A 19,104-nucleotide genomic window follows, 5' to 3' on the forward strand; every position below is an offset into this window, starting at 1 on the left:
TCCTCTTGATAGCCAGTTTCATCATAGCGCTTGATGGTTTTTGCTACTGCCCTTTATATCTTAAAGTAATGATGGACTGTCATTTCTCTTTGCTTATTTGAGCTGTTCTTGCCATAATATGGACTTGGTCTTTTACCAAATAGGGTTATCTTCTGTATATCACCCCTACCTTGCTCAAATGCATGAAGAAGGAAAGAAATTCCACAAATTCACTTTTGAATATATTTTGATTTGTTTAACACTTTTTTGGTTACTACATGATTCCATATGTGTTATTTAATAGTTTTGATGTCTTCACTGTTATTCTACAATGTTGAAAATGGTCAAAACAAAGAAAAACCCTGGAATGAGTAGGTGTGTCCAAACCTTTGACTGGTACTGTACTGTATGTGGATAGACAGTTCCAACATTGAGATACATGCTTAGATTATAGAGACAGACTTGATTTGATATAATGTGATTTAGTCATTGAAGTGTCCATACATAGCACTACCGAAGTAAAATATATGTCAATTGATTACATTACATCAACAACACGATACTATACAGAAAAAGTATTGTAACACTTAACATTAATTTCTGCATGTAGAAATGGTGACTTTAAGATCAATCATAGAATCAAGTGGCATCAACACTGGTTTTATAGAATACATATGGTTAAATATAGTATTGAAGTTAACAGCTGACACAGAATATATATATATATATAGAGACTCTTTCTTTAAATATTGGATTATTAAATGGAACAAAAGAAATAGAGCTTTGATACTTCCACGCTACATACTTTGAAATAAACTCAGCTTAGTGTTTTCAGTAGTTATAATCAGTATTTTTTCTATTGCACAGTGAAAAGGGATAAAACTTAAAGTCCCGACTCGTTTGTGACTCTCTGGTCCTCCTGTCTCCTCCCCTCCTAAGGCTCTATGGGCCTTACCTCACTGGCAAGCTGGAGTGGAAAGAAAAAACCAAAGGTCAGGGATAGGACTGGGATTTAGAAATCAGCTTGTTACCTGTCATGTACAAGAATATAAATCAACAGTTGTACAACTAAAGCCAGGGGGGTGTGGGACTTACAGCCATGGCAGACTTGATGTTCTGGAGCTGGAAGAAGACCCGCCCTCCCTCCTCAGGACACACTATCTTCAGCTCTTCTCTCGTCATCCCCAGGAGCATAGAGCCACTCACTACACCCAGACAGCGCACCGTGCTGATAGACAGAGAGAGGGAGGGAAGGAGAGAAAGTGAAGGAGACATTTTTACAAATCTGGGAAAAGAGAATACTTATCCTGTCATTTCTCATACTCACTTGTGATTGACTACAGTAGTTGTAAATGACATGTATGCCTACAGTGATCACTAAGCTATAGCTATTGTGATTGGGAGTTTGAGTGCTCTTACATTTTACTGAAGCCCTTATACTCCAGCCAGGCCTTCACTTGGTCAGGCTTGGACCTCTTGGTTAGGGAGGGAGGACCACTGGTTTCCTGACAGGGGGGATAAGGTCTCTATAATGACATACTCATACAGTAAACACCATACACATGGAGCATAGCATAATAACACACAGCAGGCTTTCCAGTATGGAGTTTTGATGAGTGTTGGGGTATCTTGCCTGCTTTTCCTGCTCCTTGTCCTCTGACTCCAGTACATTGTTGGGTACAAACCCCTCCTCTCCTCTGTTGTTCCTTACTTGCCACCATTTCTTTGACATGTCCAGTAGCTGTGGATGCACAGAGCACATACTGTACACACTCTTCTGTCAAAACCTCCTGTTGGGCGGACGGGCAGACAGACTTCAAAGTGCTGTTAACATGTAGTAGTGTTGAGTAGGCTCACCTGAACCACCTCTCCCTTGGAGATGCTCAGCTCTCTGTTGTTCCTTGCAGTGAAGTCATACATCACACGCATGTTCCTGGGGTTTGGCTCATCTGGACTGAAAACACATACATAAATCTATAGACGCACACAGATCAGCATGTATCCATAATCATTTCATGGCTTTTAAATTGTATATAATACTTTGATAATGCATACCATGATGGTGGAGGCTTGAACGGGGCCGACCTCTACAGGGGAAAAGTTTGGCAGAACTTATTGAAAAAACCTTATTGAAATTACCCAGCCAGTACAGAACTATAAGATGCAGCTCACTGGCCAACTACCTTTTCAGGGGTGGAGCGCGGACTCTGACTCTGTTTCTGACTCTGCTCCCTTCTCTCAGGCTCTCTCCCTGGGAGAGAGTGGGTCAACTCCAGGGGCTGCCAACCATCATGGAACTCTAGAGTGTAGGTAGGGATGTCCTCATCATCCTCTGGCCATTTTGTACTGTTAAGACATCAGGGATACAGGGAGCCCTTCTCAAAATGTATGGAAGTACACAGAGCACCGCTGACTGACAGTAACTCCCCATTCCCAGATACCCATTGGTGAGTGGTGTGATGCATGTTTCCCACCTGGGGACGTTCCAGGCGTCTCCTAGCGACTGCCACAGCTGGTCCTCCTCAGGAGTGGCCTCCCCACTCAGCAGACGGATACACTCAGGCTTCAGCAGGGGCGCCACGATGGTGGGGGGCAGCTCCTCAGGGCTATGGGACACCACCTGGAGGAGGGAGGGGGTAGCGGTAGGTGGTCAGGTAACTGAGTTTTAACTGTTTTAGCAGTTGATTCTACAGCAGCACTTGCCACTAAGGGTGGGAAACAAGCCTTCTGAATTCATTAATAGGAAGATGTATCATGTACTGTCAATTATTTTAGGCTGGTTCAAAACACTACGTTGAAAAAGGTTCATGGGTGGGTCAAGAGCTGCGTAGAAAACAAAGATGGAGTAAGCAGTAGGAGTAACTTACAAATGCCAGGGTGGAGAAGAGGCAGTGGACGAATTCCGGAGCGCTGGGATTACTAATCTTTCCATTGAGCTCCCCCTGTCACAGTGAACAGACCAAAGGTACTGGATTAAGCTCTCAGATGAAATGACTAGCATGTATTACATCATGAGTGTACAACACAACAAGCAAAATAGCTGGGATATTTTGATACACACCAGAAGGTTGAACCCGCATTTGATTTTCTGGAGACAGGTTTCAAATTCCTCTGCTGGTGGCATGCCTTTAATGCCTTGGAAATTAAACAAAAAAACAAATGGCATCAAAATACAAAAACCTCAGATCAGTTTCCCCACTGCCACTGCCATCTTGCACCTGAATATGGGATATCCCCAGGGGTTCAGGTGGGGGAGCCAAGATAAATGTTATGGTTATTCCAAATGAAAGGCTCTGCATGGTCAATCCGGTGTCTGCAGAAATCAGTGTATTCATATTTCTTGTGCTTCACAGAGCAGAGCAGTTGAGTTTGTGTTTATACAGGACCTCCCGCCCCCAACATACCGCCCCCACCTACCGTCAACCAATCATGTCATTGCGGAGCTATACGGAGCCCTCTGCTTTGTTACAAAATGTGGGAGAACCTTACTTTGGTTTATCATACCTTTAACTTTATACCCATACGGGAGCTCTGGCTCAATTGAACCACTGGTGTAGCCTTCTTTAGAATAAGGAGAAACACACACCTTTATCCTTGTTCTTCTTCTTTTTCTTTTTCTTCTTCTCGGCTTTGGCTGCTGCAGCAGCGACTTGGCCCATAAAGATCTCAATGTCATTGAAAATATGATTCACGATGTCCTGTAGAAAAACAAAGAACATGTTATACAATGTTATACACTACATTCACCTTAAAGGGCAAATCTGCAGTTTCTACATCAATTTCTGGACTTATAAATTCATGATATGTATATCCATTGATTCTTGAAGAATATCATTTATAAATGCCTCATGAGCTTAGTTCAACTGCCGCACTCCTTCAGGACCCACAATATAAGCTTGTTACTCCAATGTTTGTAAACAAAATAAATGTAAACAAACACTGTATAGCCTCAAAACATGCTTAAAACTATTATTTTGATATCACGGATGGTCAGTCCTTGCATCCATAGCTCTGTCTATGAATTTGAGAGTGGTTACATTTCTCCCGCCCCATCCATCAGCTTTTTACAGGAACAGTGGCAGGACAAATGCATTGTTATTATTTCAATTGCTGATTGCCCCTTTAATTAAGCTATCATCCACAGTACTGCTAACATGAATAATATAATGATAGAGGCAGAGCACTGACCACATTCCTATCAGTCTCTGTGTATGGGCGTGGAGGAGAGACAGGGGCTGGCTCAGGCTCCTCCTCCGTAAAGAGGTGCTGAACTGGGGTTTCCTTCCTGGGAGGGAGGGGCTCTTCTCTGGGCATGGACGGTGTAGGCGTAGGTACAGGTGTAGGATCTTCATCTATTGAACACATAGGGGTGGAACAGGTTAGTTTCCCACTTCCCACAGATTGATAAATACAGTATTTATTGTTTTCAAGATATTTGACCAAACCTTGACTAAAGCTATTTATCTGTCATTAACACAGGAAACAAACCCTTGAGCTAATAGTCTCAGTTTTTTTTTACAGTGAGGAGTATGCCATTGGTTTACCATAGTCCGGAGCGCTCCATTGAGCTGAGGGATCTTCTGGAGGAGTCCATTCTCTCTGCTCAGGTGGTGGGACAGCGTTCTGAACATTCCTAACAATCTGATGGCCAGCCATAACTTCCAGATTGCTCCTGCTAGAGATAAAAAGAGGTTTACCCAAAGAAAATGAGCACATACTAAGGTAAGCTACACCGTTTTAAATGCACTGTTGTTGTTTTGGACTGTTTTGTTGTTACCTGTTGTTGCTGTGATTGCTAACGTCTTCTCTCTGGTGAGGGAGCACTCTCTCTAAGTCCCGTTTTATGAAATCGGCCTGAAATAAATCACTATCATCCATTTACACAGCCATTTTGAAACATGAGAGAAACATAATGGTCCTAATACAGTCTGGAGACAGGTTCAGGGATATATAACAGTCTCCTCATCCTGAGGTCCTCACACTGGAGCCAGATATATAACAGTCTCCTCACCCTGAGGTCCTCACACTGGAGCCAGATATATAACAGTCTCCTCATCCTGAGGTCCTCACACTGGAGCCAGATATATAACAGTCTCCTCACCCTGAGGTCCTCACACTGGAACCAGATATATAACAGTCTCCTCACCCTGAGGTCCTCACACTGGAGCCAGATATATAACAGTCTCCTCACCCTGAGGTCCTCACACTGGAGCCAGATATATAACAGTCTCCTCACCCTGAGGTCCTCACACTGGAGCCAGATATATAACAGTCTCCTCACCCTGAGGTCCTCACACTGGAGCCAGATATATAACAGTCTCCTCACCCTGAGGTCCTCACACTGGAGCCAGATATATAACAGTCTCCTCACCCTGAGGTCCTCACACTGGAGCCAGATATATAACAGTCTCCTCACCCTGAGGTCCTCACACTGGAGCCAGATATATAACAGTCTCCTCACCCTGAGGTCCTCACACTGGAGCCAGATATATAACAGTCTCCTCACCCTGAGGTCCTCACACTGGAGCCAGATATATAACAGTCTCCTCACCCTGAGGTCCTCACACTGGAACATAAAGACACTGGTGGTCCTCCTGCTGCGGTCCTTGACGGTCGCGGTCAGCAGGGAGTTGTACACACAGCTGTCCATCACAGCTTTCAGCTCCACGATGCTGCTCAGAGGCAGGGACTCCAGCTCCTCCTGAACCCCACACAGGAAGAGGGGAGAGGGGGAGAGGGAGAGAAAATAGTAGGTCAGGAATCAAAACCCCCTTGGATTTTTTCACATTTTGTTGTGTTATAAAGTGGGATTGAAATAGATTTGTTGTGATTTTTTTGTCATTGATCTATGCAAAATACTCCATAATGTCAAAGTGAAAAGAAAGTTACACATACTTGTACAAATTTACAATAACTAAATAACTCAAATATAGTAGTTGCATAAGCATTCCCCCTTTGTTTAGGCAAGACTAAATTAGGGCTCTATTCAATACACATCGCGGAAGTTCAGCGTTACAGCGTGATTGAAATTTAAAGGCAACGCTTCTGCTTTAGAGTAGACTACATTTACAGTAAAAACTGCATGTCGGCTCAATCATAAAATTACCTTTTCATATCTATTGCGGAACCATTACAGATTAAATACAGCCCTTAGTTCAGGAGTAAAATGTTCCTTAACAAATCACATAATAAGTTACATTGAGTCACTGTGTGAAATAATAAGGGTTTACATGATTTTTGAATGACTACCCCTTCCTCTGTCCCCCATACATACAACATATGTAAGGTCCCTCGTTCAAGTATTGAATTTAAAGCACAGATTCAACTACAAAGACCAGGATGATATTCAAAGCCTCATAAAGTAGGGCAGTGATTGGTAGATGGGTAACAATAACAAATCAGACATTGAATATCACTTTAAGCATGGTCAAGTTAATAATTATGCTGTGGAGGATGTATTAAACCACCCAGCCACATCAAAGATACAGTCAACCTTCTGAACTGAGCTGCAGGACAAGAAGGAAACTGTTCAGGGATGTCACCATGAGGCCATTGGTGATTTTAAAACAGCTGTAATGGGAGGAAATGATGACCTAAATGGCAGAGTGGAAAGATTAAAGAATAATGCAAATATACAGAATAAAACTATTCCAAAATATGCTACAAGGCACTAGAGTAATACTGCAACAAAAAAAATGTTTTGACCTAAATGCTAAATGTTGTGTTTGGTGCAAATCCAACACAACAAACACATCACTGAGTAACTGTCTCCTTATTTTCAAGTAAGGTGGTGGCTACATCATGGTATGGATATGCTTGACATCAGCCAGGACTGGGGATAAAAAATAAATGGGATAAAAATAAATGGCATGGAGCTAAGTGTAAAGGGCTTAATATGGTTGTATTCCAGCCACGAGGGGATGACGCCCATGGGAAATAAAGAAGAAAAGTTTAAGTGGACTGGGGGAGAGAAAGAAAAAACTAACAAAAAATGCTGTACACTGCTGTTCCATCGCGCTGACATGATTACAGTTCAAGTAAACAGTACCTCTTGCATTAGAGTTTATATTATAATCTCATAGAAAGGGAATACATTTGGAGGCACTGCTGAGATGTATTTTCATGTTAGCACTGGCCCATATTCCTTGAACGGACAACGAGTGAGAGACGTTGGGAGAGTAGCGAGCCAGCTAACGTTAGCGGGCTAACCACCGAACGGATTTGAGCTATCTTGCCATTGCCTGCATTGTTGTTGTTGCCACGTGAGTAGGACAATATGAGTCGAGAGGGAAACGTTGTTGGATAAAATCGAACAGAGTTTATGGACTTTAACTGAAGACAATTGTTGTTGTGGAATAGGAGGTGTAGATGACTCTGAAGTAAAAGGAAAGAGCCATTGCACATTACAGCGCAAACCGATTGAGGATTACTGTGAGAATGAGGATTTAATGGAATCAGAGGATGAGGGAATGTCTTGGTAGCTTCAACCGAAAGAAGAAATCAAAGGAATATAGGACTCGGAGGATGCTGCGAAAGGTCTGCCTACAAGTTCCAGCCAGTCAGTGCCAACGACGCAAATGGACAGTGAACCCAGCAGAGAGACTTGAGCTGCGGCAGGACGAAAAGAGGTGGGAGGGCCTCCTCAGCTCAACTTCAACAGCCTAGAACATCAGATTGAAAATGGACTGAGAAAAGGATACAGTGAATTAGAAATGATAGAAGCGGTAATCAGAGCTGTGAGCCCAGGGCTTAAGATGAGGAGTTATCTGGAGGGAAAAACAGACATGACACTCTACACTCTAGGGCACATCTTGAGGACACATTACGCAGAGAAGGATGTTTCTCAAATGTATCACAAGTTGACTAAAGCAACACAAGAGCTGGGAGAGTCTGCCTTGGACTTCCTAGTCCGAGTCTTCGAATCTGAGACAGAAAGTGTTATTAGCCTTAGCTCGTGCCCAATCAGGACTGAAATATGGCACAGTTAGTCAAGAGCCAATGCCTGGAGGCCATTGTTACTGGATTAATAAATGGTAACATCAGGGCAGAGATGAGCATGCATCTCCACAATATTAACACCAGTGATGAACTGTTGCTTGAGAAAATGCAAATTGCCCAGGGCAATGAAACCGAACGCACACAAAAGGCCAGGATTTCACGTAAATTCACACCCATATGAGTTAACGCAGTAAAGAGTGAGGATAACGGGAAGGAATGTGCACAGGCAGAGCCCCCGCAGACCACAGTCCGAAAATAAAATAAATACAATCCCCTCCTGAGTAAAATTGATGCGAGCAATGAAGTAATCAAAGAACTGACCTGTCAGGTAGCATCATTAGCACAGTCAGTACAGGGCCAGGGTGACAGTTCAACAGAAATCGCTCCAACAGAAAATCAAATACAACCAACAGAGAGAAAAGAAAATGCAAAAGTTGTTATGAGACTGGTCAACAGACTTGCCAGCATTGCTACAAATGTGGCAGTGATAGCCATTGGGCATTAGGATGTAGAATCAGGGGCAACGCACAGCCATCGGGAAACATCTGGGGGTCACAACCATGGAACGGGAAGTGACCTCAGATACATCTAGTTCCATCCAGTGTTGCAGAGGCTGCAGTGCAAAGGGAGAGAGAACCTCAGAGAATACAATACAGAGAAACTGGATTTGAGGGTAGCCAATGGCACTGAAATTCCCTTTCTGGGTTGGATGGACATTTGTTTTAGTTTGCTTGATCCCAAAGCTGATGTCATTGCAGGAAAATATTTGAGGGTTCCCATATTGAAGAAATAGTGAGAACAAAAAGTAACAATGAGCCCTCTGAGCTGATGTATACAGTAAAGGTGCTAAGAAATGCACTTAAGGAACAGAGAGTGGTAGCGTGTCACCCAGTTCCTGTGCCAAGTGGAGAAAAGGTTACTGTAGCACAGATTCATGACAGATCCCCACCAGAGCCTGGCCCTGACAACGGTCACATAGAGTTGTGGGACCCACCTGTAAATGTACAGCACTTGAGCCAAGAACAACAAGAATTAGTCAAACAGATGCTCAGAGAGGAATCAGCCATTTTTGCCCAAGATGACATGGACATAGGGTACATTGAACATCTCCAAATGGCGATAACCTTGACTGATAACATACCAGTGGCAAAGAGGTTCAATGGTGTGCCACGCCCCTTGTATCCAAGGGCTCCTGAATAAAAACTTCATCAGGAAGTCAACTTCATCATTACCATCACCTCTGATCTGTGTACGGAAAAAGGATGGGTGTTTAAGACTTTGTGTTGATTACAGGGGATTGAACAAGAAAACTGTTCTAGACGGGCATTCCATACCCCGTATACAGGAAATACTTGATGGTTTAGGAGGAAACTTATGGTTTACAGTTTTAAAGGATAGGCATACCACCAAGGCTTTGTGGGAGAGGAGACTTAGCCTTCACTGTAGCTCAGTTGGTAGAGCATGGTGTTTGCAACACCAGGGTTGTGGGTTTGATTCCCACGGGGGGCCAGCACAAAAAAAAAAAATGAATGAAATGTATGCATTCACTACTGTAAGTCGCTCTGGATAAGAGCGTCTGCTAAATGACTAAAAATGTAAATGTAAAATATGAGACCAGAAAATACACTGCTCCTTGGGCCTTATATCAGTAGAACAGAATTCCCTTTGGCTTATCAAACAGTTCCTCTGTCTTCCAACAAAGCATGGAGGAAAGTTTAAAGGGTATAAGAGATCTGTATAGCATATTTGGATGATGTGCTTATTTTTAGTTATTTTCCACAACATGTGGAAGATGTCCTTTAAGTACTCAGGCTGCAAAATCAATGGGGTATTAAACTCAGGGCTCATAAGTGTGACCTATTCAAGAATGAGGTCCATTATTTAGGAAAAATAATTTATACTAAAGGTTACAGAATGGATGCTAAATAAATTGTAGCAGTGCAAGAACTGGTAAACATGTGAGAGAGCTGGGGAAACTACTGGGGTTTCTAGGGTACTACGTGGGCTAACAGTAAGAACTTCTCACAACATGCAAAATGTCTCTATGACTTACTAGCAGTGAAGTCGGAGACCCCCAGCATCCGGGAAGCAAAGGACCTAGTTAGCTATCCAGTCGGGACAGGCTCCACCCCACCAGAAAGTTATATGGGAGGATGCCCACCAGAGAGCATTAGAACACTTGGTGAGTGTGTTGACTAATCCACCTGTGCTTGCTTACTCAGATTTCAAGGACCCTTTTATCCTGCACGTTGGATTGGGAGGTGTGTTATACCAACGACAAAGTGGCAAACTGATTCATTGGATATGGCTCCTGCACTATCACACAAGCAGAGAGAAACCTTCACTGGAATTCTTGGCCCTAAAATGGGCAGTGACTGAGCGGTTCCGCGATGACCTATTTTATGCTCCCTCTGTGACAGTGTACAGGGATAATAGCCCCTTGACATATGTACTAACTATAGCGAGACTGAATGCCACCGGTCATTGCTGGGTGGCAGAGCTGTCAGACTTCAATCTCACACTGAAGTATCTTCCTGGAAAGGTAAACACTGACGCAGATTTTCTGTCACGCTCTCCTTTGCATGCTGAACATTACATGGAAGAATGCACGGAGAAACACTCACCTGAGACGGTAAAAGCAACACTCAGTAAAGTTCAGGCACAACAGCATGACTGTTTAACTTGGATATCCGCGGTCAGACTAAGGCCATCAGTGCAAGAGGAGCTGTCAAGGTGTGTAGGAACAGTTACAGACTGGCAGTCTCCACACCACCTCATTCAGGCTCAGTTAAAGGATGCAGCTGTATCTGGAATCTTGGAACGATAAAGGCAAAGGACTAAGCCAAAACCAACAGAATGACAACATGAGTGATGCGAAATCAAACAGTTACTGCAAGAGTGGAACAGGCTCCATATCTCACCAGAGGGATTTTTACAAAGGAAAACAGCAAAAAGGACACAAATTGTTGTACCAAGTCGATACATAACACTAATTGAACAAGTACTTACACACTAAAATGGCCCATCTAGGAACAGAAAGAGTGTTGAACTTAACACGAGAATGCTTTTATTGGCCATGTGTTCAACATGACATTGAACACTTTATCACTAAAGTGTGTAAGTGTATCAAACACAAGAAACCCAGTGTAATACCTAGGGCCCCAATGCAACATGTACTGTCTACAGCTCCTTTCCAGATGATTTCAATTGACTATGAGCATTAGGAGAAAAGTAGAGGGGGCTATGAATACATTTGAGTTATTTTAGATAACTTTACAAAATTTGCACAAGCCTACCCCACCAGAAATAAGTCAGGGAAAACTGCACCAAAAAAGCTTTGAGAATTTTTCCCACAGTTTGGCTTCAGAATTTTGAAAAGAATAATGGGCAGATGTTGCACAATCCAGGTGTGCAAAGCTCTTAGAGACTTACCCAAGAAGACTCACAGCTGTTATCGCTGCCAAAGGTGATTCTAACATGTATTGACTCGGGAGGTGAATACTTAATTAATAACAAAAAAAATTATATATAGAATATTTCTTCCACTTTGACATTACAGAGTGTTTTGGCTAAAAAATGACAATTAAATCAATTTTAATAACACTTCGTAACACAATCAATCGTGATGAAATCCAAGGGGAGTAAATACTTGTGACACCTCCTGTATGATCTATCTCTAATCTACAACACTCAATGTCTGTTAGTAAACTGTGGGTAGAGCTGTGTGGGTAGAGCTGTGTGGGTAGAGCTGTGTGGGTAGAGCTGTGTGGGTAGAGCTGTGTGGGTAGAGCTGTGTGGGTAGAGCTGTGTGGGTAGAGCTGTGTGGGTAGAGCTGTGTGGGTAGAGCTATGTGGGTAGAGCTGTGCTCACCCAGTGTTTTATTGTCAAGTATAAAGTGTGTGCACCAACCTTAGTCTCGATGTCTGTTAGCAGCAGGTTCCCATCCCGCACCTCCAGGACTATGTCCTGCCCCCACACCCGGCCCATCCCATCCAGCAGCTTTAGCCTCTCAACACAGTCATTCACATCCCGCACCTCCCTACCATCCAGGTCACAGGTGAACAAATGCTGGAGAACAGACACACACAGGGGTTATACATGCATTTGAAATCACAGAAATAGCTGCATAGCTATTGTGATCAAACGCAGACCATTATCATTGCTAAATGATTAGCATAGTACAATCATTATATTGGATAAACCAAAACAATACCTCTACTCTGTACTGGAATTTGTTCATCATCTTGGTGATAGAGTCCGCATACTCCTTCCTCTGCACTGATGGGGAACATGGGATGATTAACATTTTATGCATAGTTGCGTTTCACAAAACATTCACCTATAATAAACAAAGCTTTAGGTAATCCGTTTCAACTGCTCAAGGCCAATATTATGGTTTACTCTTTACTTACTATATATTGACTTGGCACTTGGTCTGGACAGATTTGATATCTGTGATAACCGATCATCCACTGAATAGCCACTGCCACAAGAAAATGGAGAGAATAGCATAATATAGATTTGATTTCAGAGACTGAATACTCAAGAGTAAACAAGAAAGAAATACATAAAAATAGGTTATAGCTACAGTGCAAGCTGTAGAGAACACCTACTTGGACTGGACAGACTGGACAGATCCTGTGTAACTGCTAGAGTCCAAGCCATAGGGACTGTCACTCCTGTACATCCTGCAACCCCTGGGTCACACACCTGTAACATAAGGAGACAGAGATACAGAAAACATACAAGAACATTTCAGCACAAACATCAACCACAAGAGCATAATACAGTGATAACTACTGCTGCCAACACAACTGGTACTTCACCTACCTTATTGGCCAGTGATACAGTAACATACAAATTTTTTTTTTTTACATTTTAGTCATTTACCAGACGCTCTTATCCAGAGCGACTTACAGTAGTGAATGCATACATTTCATACATAGCCCCCCGTGGGAATCGAACCCACCACCTTGGCATTGCAAACACCATACGTTGCAAACACCATGCTCCACCAACTGAGCTACAGGGAATCACCTGCCATTGTTGTTATTATCATGATTCTATTCAGTAGTTATTATACAGGATGTGTTATGAATAGGGTTGCAAAGCTACCAGTAAATGACTAAAGTTATAGGAATCTACAGTTATTTTAGCAAATAACAGGTAATATATGGCAATCGATGGTAACTTTGGTCATTTATACTTGAATAACTTTTTAAAATCTATTCATACATAGTATTATTTTATTTATATCTGTGTCCATACTGTCCTAGAGTTTCTAGTGGATAGACCATATGGTTAAAGAGGAAATTAGGAAGCCTAATTGATGAAAAGCATCTAATCAACAAAGGCATTATTAACTCTCCAATGAATGACCTTTTTCACAACTGCCATCAGTTTGGCGCTAAAATATTTAGAACAAAGACATACTAACGTAGCAACAACAACAAAAAAGTGTGGGAAAAATATATATAATGGATATTTCATGCTGAAACCCTCATATTAAACACCAATGGTATTCACTAATTTGATGGTTTATATTTTGGATGTTTGACAGCTTTGTCATTCTATTATTATACCTTTTTTCTATCATATTATTTGATAATTTTATGTATTTTACATGTGATGAGACCACACCGAGGGCCAGAGATAATTGCAGACACCTGTAATAATCTGAAGTACCCAAAAAGGCCACTAGATGTCATCTGATAAAATAAAAACCGTGAAAGTTAACAAAGTTTGGTAACAAAGTTTTCCAGTAATATACCCTCCCTTTGCAACCCATAGCTATGAATGAGCAACATTAGTGTCCAGAGCTGAGCTGAACCATGACGACAAACCTCTTAGTCATCACACCTCAGAAACCTGGTACTTAATCAGTCATTATGTTATAAAAGGCTGTATAGTGGACTGTAGTCAAACACATTGCAAATAGGCCGGGTAGTGTTGGGGTTCGTTCCTTGTTAATCATTGGCTCATGGTGAAATTAGCATTCAGTCAATATCTTTAATTAAATGAATCAAAAACCTTTATTACTGCAATTGCAAACAGAAGTCGACAACAGGAACATAGCACGTATGTTTCCGAGTAAGTTCTGCAAAATAGTCAAAGGTCGAAGTTATTTTATTAAGGCCGAAGTCCAGCCATAGTGATGTCACGGCCTACGTCATTACCTTCTACTCATGAGACCAAGCCCATGCATACACAGCAATACAAACAAGAGTTTCAGTGTTATCTAAAGGCTCAGCAGTAAATGTCCATTCTCCAAGTTGATTTATAGTGGAATGTCGGACTAGTCTCTTATCTCTTTCAGTCCCCTGCAGGGTTCTTTCTCAGTCACACATCTCAGACCGTTTCTTCATAAGAGGCAGAGACTAGAAAAGACTGTGGAACAATATTAAACCTTATAATGAATATATATATTGTTCATCTGTAGTCTAGGACCCTATAAATGTAAGGAGGGAGGGGTCTTATAACCCTTCCCCTTCTATTAATACAACATAAGCATAATCAATTATTATAATACATCAAACATTCGGTACAGCCCCTATCATGACCCCAAGGTGAACCCGACAGTAGCCATTTGATTACCTGTTCAGGAGTCTTATTGCTTGAGGGTAAAAGCTGTTGCGGTAGCAGAGAGGACAGTCTGTGACTGGGGTGGCTGGGGTCTTTGACACCGCCTGGTATAGAGGTCCTGAATGGCAGGCAGCTTAGCCCCAGTGATGTACTGGGCCATACGCAGAACCTCTGTAGCGCCTTGCAGTCGGAGGCCGAGCAGTTGCTTTACCAGGCAGTAAAGCAACCAGTCAGGAGAATCTCGATGTTACAGCTGTAGAATCTTCTTAGGATCTGAGGACCCATGCCAAATATTTTCAGTCTCCTGAGGGGGAATAGGTTTTGACGTGTGATGAGAATGGGGGTGAGAATGGGGGCATGCTCGGTCCTCCTTTTCCTGTAGTCCACAATCATCTCCTAGGGATAGGTTGTTATTCTGGCACCACCCGGCCAGGTCTCTGACCTCCTCCCTATAGGCTGTCTTGTCGTTGTCGGTAATCAGGCCTACCACTGTTGTGTCATCTGCAAACTTAATTATGGTTTTGGAGTCGTCGCTGGCCATGCAGTCGTGGGTGAACAGGGAGTACAGGAGGGGACAGAGCACGCACCCCTGAGGGGCTCCAGTGTTTAGGATCAGAGTGGCAGATGTGTTGTTACCTACCCTCACCACCTGGAGGCAGCCCGTCAGGAAGTCCAGGATCCAGTTGCAGAGGGAGGTGTTCAGTCCCACGATCCTTAGCTTAGTGATGAACTTTTAGGGCACTATGGTGTTGAACACTGAGCTGTAGTCAATGAATAGCATTCTCACATAGCTGTTCCTTTTGTCCAGGTGGGAAAGGGCAGTGTACAGTGCAAAAGAGATTGCATTATCTGTGGATCTGTTTGAGCGGTATGCAAATTGGAGTGGGTCTAGGGTTTCTGGGATAATGGTGTTGATGTGAGCCATGACCAGCCTTTCAAAGCACTTCATGACTGCGGACGTGAGTGCTACGGGTCGGTAGTCATTTAGGCAGGTTACCTTAGTGTTCTTGGGCACAGGGACTATGGTGGTCTGCTTAAAACATGTTCGTATTACAGACTCAATCAGGGACATGTTGAAAATGTCAGTGAAGACACCTGCCAGTTGGTCAGCACATGCCTGGAGCACACGTCCTGGTAATCCATCTGGCACTGCGGCCTTGTGAATGTTGACCTGTTTAAAGGTCTTACTCACATCGGCTACAGAGAGCGTGATCACACAGTCGTCCGGATCAGCTGATGCTCTCATGTATGCCTATGTGTTGCTTGCCTCGAAGCGAGCATAGAAGTGATTTAGCTCATCTGGTAGGCTCGTGTCACTGGGCAGCTTGCGGCTGTGCTTCCCTTTGTAGTCTGTAATAGTTTGCAGGCCCTGCCATATCCGACGAGTGTCGGAGCCGGTGTAGTACGATTCAATCTTAGTCCTATATTGGTGCTTTGCCTGTTTGATGGTTTGTCGGAGGGCATAGCATGATTTGTTATAAGCTTCCGGGTTAGAGTCCCACACCTTAAAGGCGGCAGCTCTACCCTTTAGCTCAGTGCGAATATTGCCTGTAATCCATGGCTTCTGGTTGGGGTATGTACGTACAGTCACTGTGGGGACAATGTCCTCGATGCACTTATTGATAAAGCCAGTGACTGATGTGGTGTACTCCTCAATGCCATCAGAAGAATCCCGGAACATTTTCCAGTCTGTGCTAGCAAAATAGTCCTGTAGTTTAGCATCTGCTTCATCGGACCACTTTTTTATAGACTGAGTCACTGGTGCTTCCTGCTTTAATTTTTGCTTGTATGCAGGAATCAGGAGGATAGAATTATGGTCAGATTTGCCAAATTGAGGGCGAGGGAGAGCTTTGTAAGCGTCTCTTGTGTGTGGAGTAAAGGTGATCTACAATTCTTTTTTCCCTCTGGTTGCACATTTAACATGCTGATAGAAATGAGGTCAAACTGATTTAAGTTTCCTTGCATTAAAGTCCCCAGCCACTAGGAGCGCCGCCTCTGGGTGAGCGGTTTCCTGTTTGCTTATTTCCTTAGTCATAGCCTAAATCATGTTTAGTCATTTACAGTGTATTAGTTGTGCCCTATTGCAATTTTTCCCAAAGGACAACAACTTGAAAACAGAAACCTCAAGGCTCTTTGAACTTCTGTGATACCTTCATTTATATGATTGAGATGTGCAAACACACATGAACAGTGTAAACAACAAACTCCATTACATTTCCCATCTGCCCCACCGCTTGAAACAAGAGCAACACAAGCAGCTGAAAATGTTGCTATTGTTTTAAGTAAAGTCAACGATTGAACAATTAATCAGTGACAAATGTCAGAGGATGGTTTATCATGGTTAAACTATGGATTGACAGCAAGCAACACATCATATTTTTCTGTCATCAATTTCAATCTTTCTTAGGGCTAGCTACATAGTTTAGAAATAATTCAACTTACAGCAGGGGAAAGGACCCTATACGCTGTAGAAATAAGTATTTCAGATACTCATACCCTAGTTCAGCTATATTAAAACAAAATATTTCAATCAGCACCATATATTTAATAAAAATGTACAGCTCCGTTTCCTGTTTTTCGGGTTAACCAATGTCTCCCTCTAATGAATTACACACAATAATAACAAAAGTCAGTCTTGTAATAAAGTCAGCAATAGAATTCTAAATTCAGCTCAAAGACTTTACTTTTCAGACTACTAGCTTTTATGTAACACTGGAAAACACTCATTGCCCTTTTCATCATGTAAACATTAGCCAATCAACCTCTCAGCAGGAAGTACACTGATAAAAACATAGGCCTACCTATGGTTTATAGATGTTCGAGGTACCTTACCTGTTGTGTCCGGCAATGTAGTTTCTGTGTTATTTATGGATAAATCTATTTCTCTCTTCTCCAGATACCGTTCATATTCCAGGCCTGGGGTTTCTATTGCGGAACTCTGAACAAATACTACCAAGGCTTCCTCATAAAAGACAGGGGCAAAGTCCAGATTCAAAAGTGCCTTGATCCATAGGATTGAAAGCATCCAATAAGGGTGTTACTGTTCAACTGAGTGTCAAATTCCTTATGGGAGAAGATGCCAAAATCATAGTCATTTATACTCAGGTCCAGGGCAAGGGTTGTGGGTGTGCCTGGTACTCAGGACGGCATCCCCACAGAGCAAAGGTCTCTGTCAAGGAGGGATCCTGGACCCTCCCATACAAAGTCTGTAAGTCACTCCTGTTGTCAATCTGGTGCCAGTATGATAGCTACAATACATTCGGAAAGTATTCAGACTCATTCACTTTTTCCACATTTTGTTACGTTACAGCCTTATTCTAAAATGTATTAAATAAAAATGTTGCCTCGTCAATCTACGCACCATACCCCATAATGACAAAGCAAAAACAGGTTTGTATAATTGCGATAAATTCAATTGATTGGACATGATTTGGAAAGGCACACACCTGTCTATATAAGGTCCCACGTTTGACAGGACATGTCAGAGCAAAAACCAAGCCATGAGGTCAAGGGAATTGTCTGTAGAGCTCTAAGAAAGGATTGTGTCAAGCAAGAGATCTGGGGAAGGGTACCAAAATATTTCTGCAGCATTGAAGGTCCCCAAGAACACAGTGGTCTCCAACATTCTTAAATGGAAGAAGTTTGGAACCATCAAAACTCTTCCTGGAGCAGGGCGCCCGTCCAAACTGAGCAATCGGGACAGAGCTCCAGAGTTGCTCTGTGGAGAAGGGAGAACCTTTCAGAAGGACAACCATCTCTGCAGCACTCCACCAATCAGGCCTTTATGGTAGAGTGGCCAGACGGAAGTCACTCCTCAGTAAAAGGCACATGACAGCCCACTTGGAGTATGACAAAAGGCACCTAAAGAACTCTCAGACCATGAAAAACAAGATGAAACCAAGATTGAACACCTGAATGCCAAGTGTCATGTCAGGGGGAAACCTGGCACCATCCCTACGGTGAAGTATGGTGTTGGCAGCATCATGCTGTGGGGATGTTTTTCAGCGGCAGGGACCGGGAGACTAGTCAGGATCGAGGGAAAGATGAACGGAGCAAAGTACAGAGAGATCCTTGATGAAAACCTGCTCCAGAGCGCTCAGGACCTCAGACCGGGGGGAAGGTTCACCTTCCAACAGGACAATAACCATAAGCACACAGCCAAGACAACACAGGAGTGGCTTCGGGACAGATTTCAGTTTTCAAGATTTAATCCATTTGCAAAAATTTCTAAAAACCTCTTTTTGCTTTGCCATTATGGGGTATTGTGTGTAGATTAATGAGGATTATTTTGTTTTTTTTATCAATTCTACAATAAATTTTGAACAAGTCATGGGGTCTGAATACTTTCCAAATAAACTGTACATCAGAGTCAGTTGAGAACAACCTGGAAATGTGAAATGTGGCTCAAAGTTTGTACATATTCTAAACAAATACCTTGTGGCACACTATAAGCTTGGGCTTATCACTAGCCACAGTACCACTACATTCTGCAGACCTACAACTCTCCCACACCACATCTCAAAATGTGAGTTTCCTACCACTGTC

At 42.7% G+C, this 19,104-nt stretch overlaps 1 protein-coding gene across 3 annotated transcripts; it reads right to left on the reverse strand.

Annotated features, from left to right (window-relative positions):
* Positions 1-441: 441 nt before the first annotated feature.
* Positions 442-17,696, reverse strand: LOC115207807 (epidermal growth factor receptor kinase substrate 8-like protein 3). Of its 3 annotated transcripts, none has more exons than XM_029775298.1 (20): positions 17,392-17,696; positions 12,591-12,687; positions 12,390-12,460; positions 12,191-12,255; positions 11,887-12,045; positions 5,531-5,680; positions 4,757-4,833; positions 4,524-4,651; positions 4,168-4,331; positions 3,566-3,677; positions 3,041-3,114; positions 2,847-2,921; positions 2,454-2,599; positions 2,163-2,325; positions 2,035-2,066; positions 1,837-1,933; positions 1,613-1,720; positions 1,399-1,505; positions 1,075-1,207; positions 442-946 (listed from the first exon to the last, which is right to left on the reverse strand). In XM_029775298.1, the coding sequence occupies exons 2-20, from the start codon at positions 12,662-12,664 to the stop codon at positions 914-916; spliced, it is 1,968 nt and encodes a 655-aa protein (XP_029631158.1). In that variant the 5' UTR covers positions 12,665-12,687; positions 17,392-17,696; the 3' UTR covers positions 442-913. The 3 variants fall into 3 exon arrangements, with proteins under 3 accessions (XP_029631158.1, XP_029631156.1, XP_029631159.1); XM_029775296.1 differs by having other exon boundaries at positions 4,524-4,654; positions 17,392-17,692; XM_029775299.1 differs by having other exon boundaries at positions 1,399-1,484; positions 4,524-4,654; positions 17,392-17,687.
* Positions 17,697-19,104: the final 1,408 nt, after the last annotated feature.

Source organism: Salmo trutta, chromosome 14 (genome assembly GCF_901001165.1).
Source record: "Salmo trutta chromosome 14, fSalTru1.1, whole genome shotgun sequence".
Classification (NCBI taxonomy): Eukaryota; Metazoa; Chordata; class Actinopteri; order Salmoniformes; family Salmonidae; genus Salmo; species Salmo trutta.

Excerpts from the sequence above, each read along its gene's own strand:
- LOC115207807 (XM_029775296.1), bottom strand. The coding sequence starts at position 12,664 with ATGTACAGGAGTGACAGTCCCTATGGCTTGGACTCTAGCAGTTACACA. Across the intron at positions 4,834-5,530 it reads TCCAGTGTGAGGACCTCAGG|GCCGATTTCATAAAACGGGA; the intron begins GTGAGGAGACTG and ends GATTTATTTCAG. Across the intron at positions 2,067-2,162 it reads CGCGCTCCACCCCTGAAAAG|AGGTCGGCCCCGTTCAAGCC; the intron begins GTAGTTGGCCAG and ends TTTCCCCTGTAG.